Raw genomic sequence first — 12,165 nt, forward strand, 5'->3', positions numbered from 1 at the left:
GGGGCCGCGAAAGGAGCCTCCAGGTGGCAGGCGCCATTTTATCACTATCTCAGAGATGGGGCTCAGAGAGGGGAAGGGACTTGCCCAGGGTTGCACAGCTTGGAAATGTCAGAGCCAGGAGATCTGGCTGATTGAACTGTCTGTCGCTGAATCCTTTAATGTGACACCCTATTTATGATAGAGAGTGAACATGATTAAAAGTTAAAAGTTAGTTGTTATGAAGATGAAAACTTATTCATCAGCATGCCCCTCCCCCGTCAGTCCTGGATGAAGCCCGCTGCACAGCAGAGCGGGTGCTCACTCTTGGGCATCTGGGGGGTGGCGGAAGGGCAAGGACCATTGAGCCACACGTTTTCTGTGAAGGCCAGTGGACTACAACAGACACCCCTCCGGAAGCATCATGCCTTCATCTTTCGCAGCCACAGGGGTGGCTCGCTAAGCCCTACTCTCCACACGCCTGTTCGTTGGGGGCTGCGGCCTGATGGACTTGGCCAGCAAACACAGGAAGCCTGGGGCTTCACTGACCAGGGAGGAGAGTCCCGGGAGCTTCCTGCTGGTCCTTCCATTCAGCATCCCTTTGTTTTTAAAAGTCAGGGCAGTCCACAACTAACCCTGTTAAGTGGAAGGTGAGCTGTCTACACCCTGGAAAAATACTTACGTTAAACTCGTACGCAGCTGCAGAAAGGCCCGCAGCAGCACCTGACCCTGCCAGGCCAACGAAATGTCCGCTTCCAACATTACTGGCAAACAAAGACGCACCCACCTAGGGGAAACGGACAGGTCAGGTCTGGAGCTGAGCTTCTCTTCACTGGAGTTGTTGCCACACTCCAAAGGGACCAAAGCAACCGCGTGGAGGAGGCGGGAGTGCTGTTCTCCTGTATTTTTTTTTTTCAATTTAGAAAAAAAGACGCTCCCCAAGATGTTTTACTTCCATCTGTCAGAAACTGGTGCTGCAAATACGCCTGTCTATGATCTCTACATGGAATAGCGCCCCCTACAGTTAGCTGTACAGTGCACGACTTGAGCACCTCTCCACAGCATCCCTCAGTGAGGGCTGAGAGGTGTTGTAGGAAGTATTGCAAGAGAATCATGGAACCTGTGTCTTGCCCCTGCACACCAGAGACAGAGTGGGGAGCAGAACAGGCCGACTGACGAAGTACACTGCTGAGGGGAGCAGCGGGTGAGGCAGGAGAGGTCTGCCGCGCCATGTGGATCACCTCCCTGGCCAGGGATTGAACTTGTGCTGCAGTGACTGCCCATAGCTAATCTTGTGCCACCAGGGAGGCCCCTCAAAGTATTTTCTAATTTCCTTTCTGATTTCTTCTTTGACCCATTATTTAAAAGCATGTTGCTTGATTTTTTATATATTTGTAAATTTCCCAAGCTTCCTTCTGCTATTAATATCTAATTTTACTCAACTGTGGGAAAACAACATATTTTATACAATTTCAATCAAATAAAATATATTGAGACTTACATACAGCCCAAGGTATAGTTTATGCTGGAGAATGTTCCATTTGTTAAGAATAATATACATTCTACTGATGTTGCATGGTTGTTCTGTATATGTGCATAGTATTGGAAGCTGAGTATTGAAGTCTCCAGCTATTAATGTTGGGTTTCTATTTCTCCCTTCAACACTCATTTCTTGCTTCTAAAGTATTCTAGTGCATTGGTAGGTGTATAGATGCTAGTTGAGCCTCTTAGTGTTCTATAATGTCTTTGTCACTAGTAATCACTTTTGTGTTAAAGTCTATTTTGGCTGATATTGGTAGTCATTCCAATGATTGAGCACCATTGATATCATCACTGCATAATTTTTTTATTTCTTTGTTATTTTTTTCCATCTTTTTACTTTCAACCTATGTCTTTGTCTTTTGTTGTAGACAAAATATTTTTGGGTTGTGTTTTTAAATCAATTTTCCTAATCTCTGGCTATTGGTATTAATATAATACCAAAGTGTAGAATGTACACTTGCCATGCATTTCCTATTGTCTGCCTTTGTTGTCCCTCTATTGATCCACTATTGCCTTCTTCTGTGTCAAATAGATATTTAGTGTGCCATTTTGATTCCTTTATTGTTTCTCTGTTTTCCTTTCTTTAGTTATTAGTGGTTGCCCTGGGGATCCACTTAGCATCCATCTTAAGTTGCAAAAGTAAAATTCAGATTAATAGTGACAATTTCAAGAGTATATAAAATCTTTGCTCTTAAATAGGTCCATTACTTTCACCTTCCTTTGTGCTATTATTGTCTTATAGATGCTGTCTTTATACATTATAAGACCATGAATGCAGAACTGTTTAGGTGACGATTCATTTTTCTTGCTGCTCTCAAGATCTTGGTCATCAATTTCCAGCAGTTTGACTATGATGAGTCAAGGTATGACTCTCTTTGAAGTTTCTTTTTTTTTCACTTAAAATTTACTGATCTTCTTGTATGTGAAGATAACTATTTTTAATAAAGCTGGAGAAGGTAATATCTTTAAAGCCAATAGAGGTGATTGCCTCAAGGCCAAATGAGTTGATGATGCTGAAAGGCCAAAAAAGAGGGATTTCTAAGTAGTTGGATTTAGTAACATAGAGACCATTGGTGAGTTTAGCAGAAACATTTCCATGGGATAGAATAAACAGAAGCCTCACTGGAATGGGTTGAAGGGTGAACAGAAAAATGGAAACTTTTCACATAGCTCTTTAGATGAAAACATGATGTAGTAAGTGGATAGGGGAATATGAGTCCTGGGAGGACTTTTTGGATGATTTGTTGAAGAAGTATGCAAGTTGATGGGAAGGGTTCAGTCCAGCAGAGGGGAAAAAAGAAGAGAATGGATAAAAAAAAAAAGCATGTGGCTGGTATTTTCCCATTATTTCTATCACGAGTCTTTGTCCCCCTTTTCTTTTCTCCTGGCAAGTCCACCATGTGCATGTCAATATGCTTGATGGTGTTCCAGAGATGTCTGAGTTTCTTTCTGTCTTTCTTTCTTTTTTTTTTTTCATTATTTTTTCTTTCTGTCCCTTAGACTTGATATTCTCAATTGGCCAGTCTTCAAGTTCACTGGTTTATTATTTTTGTTCAAATAGGTTGTTGAGTGCCCCCTGCCCCATCCCATGGATTTTTTATTTTACTTACTATGTTTACCAACACCAGGCTTCTATTTTTTTTATAATTATGCTTTATTATCATCTATTCAGTGAGACAGTATTCTCTTATTTTTATTCAGTCCTCTAGACATACATTCTCTTGGTTACTTAAACATATTTTAAATAGCCGATTTAGGGTCTTTGTCTGTAAATGTAATATCTTGGCTCCTTCAGGGACTCTTTCCAGTGATTGCTCTTTTTCCTCATACATGGGCCATCTGTTTTCATTTCTTTGAATGTCTTATGGTTTTTTGTTAAAAGTGGACATTTAAAATAAATCATTCTGTAACTCTAGACATTTGATTATTCCTCACTCCTAAAGGTTTGTGGTTTTGTTATTTGTTGTTATTACTACTGTTATTGGTGATCTTCTTAAGCTAATTCAAAAATCTCTGTATTCTTTGTCAGATGTGACTAAGCTAACTTAGTCACTACTCAGTTTAGTAGACAGTCAGTAACTAAACAGAGTTTTCCTTAAGTATATGAAACCAGTAATTCTTTCAGTCATAGTCAAGAAATTTTGTATGCATGTTGGAGAATGCATACAATTTGTAAACATTCAACAAAATTCATACAATTTTGCCTTAGTCTTCACTCCTGTTCATGCAGAGACTCAAAGTCAACCAGAGTTGAGCATTTTGGACCTTTTCAAATTTTTTCTAAGCTTTTGCACAATACCAGACATGCTCATGACCTTCTTAGGAAAATGTCAGTGCTATGTCAGAATAGTGAGCACTGTATGAACATCTCATTCCCCCTCTCTTTCTTCTAAGTGTTTTAGATGTGCTATACACCACTTGATCCCTGCAGTCAGCCATAACTTGAACCCTAGATTTTTCTCTTAGCTAAGTTGATAAATTCTCTTTTTTTTTGTTTAAATATATCTGAACTGGGACTTAGACTTCTCTAATTTAGACTGTGATTCTCGGCCAACATGAAACCATAGTCTTGAGAGCGCAAAGGCTAGACAGAATATCTGCATTTAAACATTCTTTGAGAATTCACTCTAATGCAACCAAAGACCACTTACTGGCCACCACACCATGTCCCCTCCAGCCAGGAAATAACCCTTCACTGTGTCTTTTTTGGTCTTCACAGTGGACTGAAAAAAAAAAAAAGAAAAGGTGGGGTGAGGGAAAATGTCAGCAATCAGCATCCTAACCTGGGAGCCCAGCAGTGTAGATTTGAGCCTCAAAAATGTTTTTGCTTGACTCATGTTTTTTAAGCTTTTAATTTGAATGCCATTAGAGGAGATGTAAATTCTTCAGGTCAATTATGCTGTATTACCCTTAGCTTAATTAAATTTATGAAAACCTATTTGCCCAAGCTCCTCAGTGTTTGAGGTTTAGACCCACAGTTTATCTTCGGTAATTCATAATGTATACTGTTTATTGAGTGCCAGTGCTATATGCCAGATACTATGCAAAGTATTATCTCATTTCAGCTCTTACCCAATCCTAAGAAGTTGATGTCACTTGGCCATTGTAACAGATAGATAAACCGAGGCCAGACAGTAAAGTCACTCATCTAGTACTATATTTTTAGATAACAGAAGGGTTGGGAATTCAACCCAGCCCAGCCTGATTTGGGACCCTATGTTTTTAGCTGATCTACAATACTCTATAGGAAGAGTGTGTTTCCTGGCAGTGAAAGTATTTTAATAGAGATATTCTGACCTCTAAGCAACTTGTCTGAGCTTGGATTAATTGTCTAATTTCTTGGAGACCCTGAGGGTAGATGTTGGTGAGGGGATTATTGTCAGACAAGAGATAGCATGGAACAGTAACTTCTTTCCTATAAATGACCTTGTAATTGTAAATAGTCACTGTGGCTCATTCCTGCTGAATTCTGACCAAGGATATGTTTTCTAAGAATAAAAAATTTGATGTTCTAAAAAGGATCATCGAAGTCCAGGGCTCTCCAAACCAGAAATACATCGATGTCTCCTCAGTCTCTTGTGAGAATACAGATCCCTCAGACTGCTAAACCTAATTCCACCCCAATCCTAACCCTAATCTCAAGGCTATCTGGCCCCAAAGCCCTGATTCTTAACACCACCTGACCCACCTCAGTGAGTCTTCCTAAGTGGAGGGTCTGATCTTTGGGGTGTCCAGCACATCTTGATCTGGAGGAAGGAAAGCTAAGGGCTTGAGAGAAATGAAGGGCAAATAATCAGACCGAAGTGGGGACAATCCTGTGGGCTACAGTATTAAGTCCTTTGTACCTGAAGGCCTGAAAATCTGATAGATCCTCTTTACCAACCTTATCCCAGAGTTCTAACCTCCTTAGTATGTAGAATTCCCAGAAACTGAGAGGTAAAAACCTAGTGATAATGGAGAAGATATGAAATCATGCTTCAAGAAAGGAAATCATGGCACTTAAAGTTATGTGAGGCCTTCAACAAGACCTCACTTCTTATAAGATAAATGCTATTAACAGTACATGGACAGATTGTGTTTCCTCTGTTAGTTCAGTGAAAATGAAAACATTTGACAATACCATGTGGATATGTGTGAAGATACGATAAAATGCACATCCTTTCATATATTAATGATATGTGTGTAGATGAGCCTAGCTATGAGGGAGACAGTTTGACACATACTATCATTATTACAAATGCAAAGTTCTTTAACCTGAAAATTCCACTACATGGAATTTATCCTGTTATAAATGTATACATTCAAGATAATGAGTGTACAAAGTTTATTTATTGCAGCATAACTTGTAATAATTACAGGTGGGAAACAAGCCAAATGACCTTCAGCAGATTCAGGCCTAGCAAATTCCAGCATAATCAACTAATGAATACTCTGCAATGTTTAAGAAGTCGAGGAATATCCTATGTATATCCTATGATATCTAAGGTAACTAAAAAATAGTAAGATAAAAAAACAGTATATATTATAAGCTGCTACCTTCTATTTAAGAGAGACATGCATATTGATGTTTGCTTGTATTTGCATAAGAGACCTTGAAAGCATGTACTGATATACTAAAAAGTTAACAGCAGCAGTTACTTGTAGAGGAAAGGATAGCAGCGAGACTTTTTCTGTATGTCATTTTAAGTTGTTTTTACTTTCGAACGATGTGACTGTAGTGCTCTTAAAATAAAACCTTATAGAAAAATCATGGACTTACTAATGTAAATTCCTTGAGTCTCAGTTTCCTTATCTATAAAATAGGTAACATATCCAGTAACAGGACATATAAGTATCTCTCCCCACTTTCCTTCTCCCTCCTTCCCTCTATTCCTTTCTCCCATGTCCCTCTCTAACTCACTCTTATTTTCCAAGTGTTGGGCGTGGCTCAGGACCTCTGACCAGACAGTTCCTCCCCCTCCCCCTGCCCTCACCACTCTCCCACCCGGCTTACCCACAGTCCAACAGCCAGGACAAAGAGGAAGTACAGAACCAGCACTGCTATGTCACCTGGCTCCAGGCTCCTTTGGGGAAAGGCCTCCAGTGGATCTGACTGTGTGGGTTGAGGGCTGCTGGGGCTGCTCTCCATGGTGCTGAATGGCCTGTCCCCGTCCTGAAGAAGTGCAAAAGTTCGTCAGATGCCAGAACTTGGAGCCACTCTTCTCACTTCTCCATGGCTGCCTCCTTGGAGTATCCAAGTAAGAGGGCACATTTGGAGGCATGTTTGGTGGAGACGCATCTCAGGAAGGCAAATCCATCCATCCTTCTGTCCATCCATCTGTTCACTCATTAATTCAGCAAATATTTACAATGAGGTCACCTCAAGTTATAATTCATTTTTACTAATTCAACTGCCCACATAGCACAATATAAACAAAAGATAGCACTGATTATTTTATCACCCTCTTTCATTTAGTAAGTTAATTTCCAGGAATGACAGAAAAGTGGGACTACCCAGTTAAATCTCTCCCCAGGGACCTCCAGCTGGATGAGGTTAGTTAAGCTAGTGATTTCACTGAGGCTCAGTCAGACATTAAAACCTTGTTTCAATGCTGAACATGCCCATAAAATTGCCCTATTTAATTAACACCTAGCCCATGCCAGGCATCCTTTTAGGTATTCACAAACCTGCAAAGTAGACATTATTATACTAACTCCCATTTTACAAAGAAGCTATGTAGTGAATCTGGGATTTGGAGGCAATTAATGTTGCTCTGGAATCCATGCTTTGAAACAACTCTCCCAAATTTTTTCTCACTAAACTCCCTTCTGTGGGTAAATTAAGGGTTTCCAATACTGGCAGAATAATGACCCCTTTAAAAATGTTTACAACCAAATTCCCAGAACTTGCACATATGTTAAGTTTCTTGGAAAGGGGTAATTAACTTTGTAGATGGAAATAAAATTGCTAGCCCACTCTCCTTAAAATAAGGAGATTATCCTGGAGTATCTGAGTGGACCTACTGCAAACACAAGAATCCTTGAAAGTGGGAGATCAGAAACAAGAACCAGAGAAATGGCAGCATGAGAAGGATTGGGTTCAGTATTGCTGATTGTGAAGAGGGAATAATAGGGCCGTGAGCCAAGGAATGCAAAGTCTGGAAGAGGCAAGTAAATGGATTCTTCTCAAAGCTTCCAGAAGGAATTTAGTCTCTTTTTCATATTGATTTTGTTCCATTAAAATCTGTTTAGAAGTTCTAATTTCCAGAATTCTAAAATGATAAACACATATTGTGTTAAGTCCCAAGTATGTGGTTATTTGTTCTAACAGCAATCAGAAGCTGACAAAACACATGTGGGTCATTTTGGACTATGTGATTTGGGGATTAATTTGTTCTTCTGTTAAGATGTGACTCCATTCTCAGGGTGTCCGCCTCTGGAGGCTCCAGAATGAAAAGACTCAGTTCCTGTCCTCTGGCATAGTGTCCAGTGATGGAAAAATACACTTGCAGATATTAGCAAGTCTGTTATGTTTCACATAATGCATAAGACTTGTGCATTAAGGATTCAGACTTGGGGACTTTGCAGCTGGCTTCACCATTAGCAACTCTGACAACACAGACGAACTCCCTAACTTCTCTAACTCTTCACTTTTCAAGTAGCAAAATAGAGCAGTGAGAGTTTCTATTTCATAGATTTCTGTGAACTGGTACCTCTGATGTGTTAGAAACAGTGACTTACATGGTTGTGTTCGGTAAATTACTGCCACTACTATTACTATTATTTTCTACAAAGTTAGGGCCACCTAACTTTGACATGGAGGAATTTTTGAAAAATGAGAAGTTGGTCCTATATGGATGAGAAAAGATGGAATAAACTTCCACAAGAAGACAACAATGTCTACATATCTGAGGTATGAATAAGCATGTCATGTTTAAGGAACCACTAGACACTTTCCTGAGTATTTAGGTAAGAATAAGAGGAAGGAACCTACCTCGTGGCACAGGTGTTAAAGTCTCAGTGCTATCAAGCTATCAGAAACCACTGCAGCATGAGGTTCTGTCCCTGGCCAAGGAGCGGACCCACATGGCATGGCAGACCTCTCTTGGCCTGCCCACTGCTCCCCTCAGCAGGGTATTTCAGTCATTCTGCCTGTTCTGCTCCCCATTCTGTCTCTGGTGAATCCTCCCACACCCCGCACCTCTGGCCTGTACCCCAGTTCTTGCATGCATGCATGCATAAATCTTTAAATGTCATGAAGAAGTTCAAGTAGGTACTATAATATATCATGCTTATCACTTAAGACACATCTGCAATGTGGTATAAAAATTTTTTTAAAGGTACATTTAAAAAAATATATATTTTTTTTAAAGATTTATTTATTTATGCATACAGAGCTGGGGTACAGGCAAGAGGCTCGGGGCGGTGAGAGGCTTCACCAGAGACAGAGTGGGGAGCAGAACAGGCAGATTGACGAAGCACACTGCTGAGGGGAGCAGCGGGCGGGTCAGGAGAGGTCTGCCACGCCATGTGGTCACCTCCCGGGCAGGCGGGAATCGAACTCAGCGGAAGTGGCTTTAGCTTCTCAGTGCAGTGCTTTAACCCGCTGCGCCACCAGGGAGGGCCTTAAAAAAATATTTTTAATGGGCTCTCCCTGGTGGCTCAATGGTTAAAACACCGCATTATGAAGCTCTCCAAAGCCACTGTAGCATGAGTTCAATCCCCAGCCAGGAAGCTGACCCACGTGGTGTGGTAGACCTTTCCTGACCTGCCTGCTGCTCCCCTCAGCAGTGTATTTTAGCAGATCTGCCTGTTTTGGTCCCCACTCTGTCTCTGGTGAATCCTCTCACCCACCACATCTCTGGCCTGTTCTCCCATTCTGTAAGCATAAATAAATAAATCTTAAAGTATATATATATATATATTTAAAACCCTCAACACTTTGTGTTTTCTGTGGACTGGAGGTCTTGTCTCAACATGATGTTTTTATTTTTTGTTTTTGTTTTTGTTGTTTTTTTTTTTTTTTGCCCACTTGAGTATCTGGTGAGAAATCTGAAAGTCTTTTTGGGGCAGTTCTGTGCATTTCAGGGTGCTTAGCATTTCTGGACTTCACACACTGAATGCCAGTCATGCCCTAATATCATTGGGGCAGGAAGATTATTTTATAATAATGCAGATGAGATAAAGACTCACGAGAGTGAATTTGAGAAAAATTGGGGTTAGAATCAATAGGTGATTCTAGATTCTAGAGTCAACAGGGCAAACGAATGAGAGGGAGAATTGGGGGACAATTTTCTGCTTCTTATCAGAGTTGCCCAAAGATGGGGATGGCCTGATCACCTGCATAATAACCCTTGTTCTTGGGGCAGGTTTCTTTTCTTCATTAATGACATGGCGGACCGGGTAATTTGTGGCGGGGCCTGTCTTGTGCATTGCAGGATGAGTAGCAGCTCCTGCAGCAGCTATCCAATAGATACCAATGGAACTGTCCCCCTTGTTGTGACACCCACAGATATCCCCTGAATTGAGCGAGGGCCGCCACCTTCGAAGCCGAAAAGCACCTAAAAGTCCACTCACAGGACTTGCCTCTAGGGGGCGCACAATGACCTTTACGCTTCCACCCCGTGCCAAGGAGAGCTTAAGGCTGGGTCTTACTCTTCGGCTGAGAGGATCCATAGCGCTTCTCAAACGTGGGATTAGGTCGCCCTGTCCACAGAAGAGAAGATCTAAGCAACCACTGGCCTGTAGCATTTATGGAGGAAAAAAGCTGGAAGGAAGGGAGGGGAAACAGGCTTGCTGGCGCGGGGCCATCCAGCCCTCCGGAACTGGCGCAGCGGCATGGAGCAGAAGCCAGGTCACCCCTCACCCCTCGGAGCCTCGCGGGTCTAGATTTTATGAGCACTGTCATCTGTAAAATGGGAATGTTCACAACTTGCTGGGGATTGTTGGAACCAGCCCACGCAGGGAGCAGGCAGAGGGAGGGCCGGAGGGGCCTCTTCCCGGGCTGGAGAAGCACCGCACAGGGGAGGGTCAGCCGGGAAAGGAGACGCCGAAGCCTTGGGGAGGACGGTGGAGCCCCTCTTACTTGTATGTTCTCAGCATCTTTCACAGGCTAGGGAGTGGCGAGCCGGCCGCCGGTGAGCCCCACAGTCGGGACTGTGATGTGGTCAAGATCTGTCTGATGTGAACATTTAAACCTGCTGCCTCCAAATGGGCAGTTTGGGGGACATGAGTCCTGGGCACTTAGGATGCAGCTAAGGGGGAGATTGATGCTAAATTGGGAGGTAGAGCAGAGTGTTCTAGAACCAGCAGGGATGAAAGGGAAGAAGGGAGGGAGGGCTGGAGGGAGGAAATGCCAGGGTCTGAGCCTGTCCCCCACTCCCACCCCTTTCCAGCCCCTCCTCCCTGCCTCCCCCCCACTCCCTGGCCTCTGCCTGCCAGGCACCAGGAGGGGTGGGAGCAGATAAACAAGTCATTCATCACCCATCGAGCAGGCTGGCACCAACGCCAAGCCCTTCCCAAGTCCCAAGGAGGTGGGCCGGGGCTCCAGAGGCCTGGCTGAGCCCAGCTCACACAGAGCCCCCCGCGAGCCCCTCCACAGCAGTCCAGGAGCGCTTTGCTGACATGCCAGGTCTGGAGCACCCTCACATCTGCCCTCTAGGCTCACGCTCGCCGGCAGGTGAGACCACTCCATCGCTTCATTGCACAGGTGGGAATGAGAAGCGTGAGAGTGACAGGGAGCAGGCTGGGCCCTGCTTCGCAGTCACAGTGGGCGCCAGGGCCGGACGCAGCTGCGTGTAAGTCGTCCCAGCTCAGCTGTCCTCCCTTCCTCCTGGCCTCTTCTCCTTTTCTCTCTTTCTCTCCCTTTCTCTGTTCATCTCCACAAAGTCCTTAAGTGCCAGCTGTGCTCCAGGCTCTGTGCTGGGCCCTGAGGACTCAATGGAGCCCCATTTATTAGGCCTCCGCGCTGTGTCAACACAGAGGACAAAGTGGTGACAAAGTGGACCTGGCCCATCATCTCAGGTCCTCACCCTGCCTTCTAGCACAGGGTGTGTCCAGAGCCACAGGGTGCAATGACCCCACACACCCACTGTCCATTGCATGGCCTCTGAGCCTCGCTGGGGTGGGTCTGCCACCCCTCGGGGAGGGGAGGGTGACGAGTCTGCAAAGTGGGTGTTACAACAGCAGCTTTGTTTGCAAGACCCTGGCCCTGAGGTCCCCACTGGCCAAAGAACAAAGGAAACTCAGCAAGCAGGCGGCCAAGGCTCACCCTTTTCCATGGTTACATAATTAGCCGGCTCCCGGGGATTTTCCACTCCCTGTGCGCCTGGCTCCCGCGTGTCTGCCCCACTGGTGGTGGGTCCACAGCTCCAGCTTTTGCGGATCTCAAGCAGTTCATAATGCGAGAAAAAGAAGCCAACGGACCAAGGTCTATAGCAGAAAACCATCTGTGTATATTAAGTACATTCCACGGTGCAAAAGAGTAGGAAGGATTTTGGCAGGATGCAGGCGTATTTGCCAGAGAACATCAAACATGCTCCTGGGGACACAGAAAGAGACACAGAGGGAGACAGAGATGAGGGAAATGGATGGAAGATGATGGAGCCTCAGTCTGATTCTAACTGCGTCAGCATCCCCCCCCCCCGGAAATAGATGCCTGGGGAAAAA

At 43.8% G+C, this 12,165-nt stretch overlaps 1 protein-coding gene across 1 annotated transcript in view; it reads right to left on the bottom strand.

Annotated features, from left to right (window-relative positions):
- SLC5A11 (solute carrier family 5 (sodium/inositol cotransporter), member 11) overlaps positions 1–6,649 on the bottom strand; it is a 35,941-nt gene extending 29,292 nt beyond the window's left edge. The window contains exons 1-3 of the mRNA XM_004691711.2: positions 6,512–6,649; positions 4,170–4,241; positions 659–763 (exon numbers count right to left, since the gene is read on the bottom strand). Coding sequence (XP_004691768.1) covers positions 659–763; positions 4,170–4,241; positions 6,512–6,646 — 312 coding nt within the window. The 5' untranslated portion in view covers positions 6,647–6,649. The remainder of the gene's footprint in view (positions 1–658; positions 764–4,169; positions 4,242–6,511) is intronic.
- Positions 6,650–12,165: the final 5,516 nt, after the last annotated feature.

This window comes from Condylura cristata, unplaced genomic scaffold (assembly GCF_000260355.1).
Source record: "Condylura cristata isolate star-nosed mole 26May11 unplaced genomic scaffold, ConCri1.0 scaffold00032, whole genome shotgun sequence".
NCBI classification, from domain to species: Eukaryota; Metazoa; Chordata; class Mammalia; order Eulipotyphla; family Talpidae; genus Condylura; species Condylura cristata.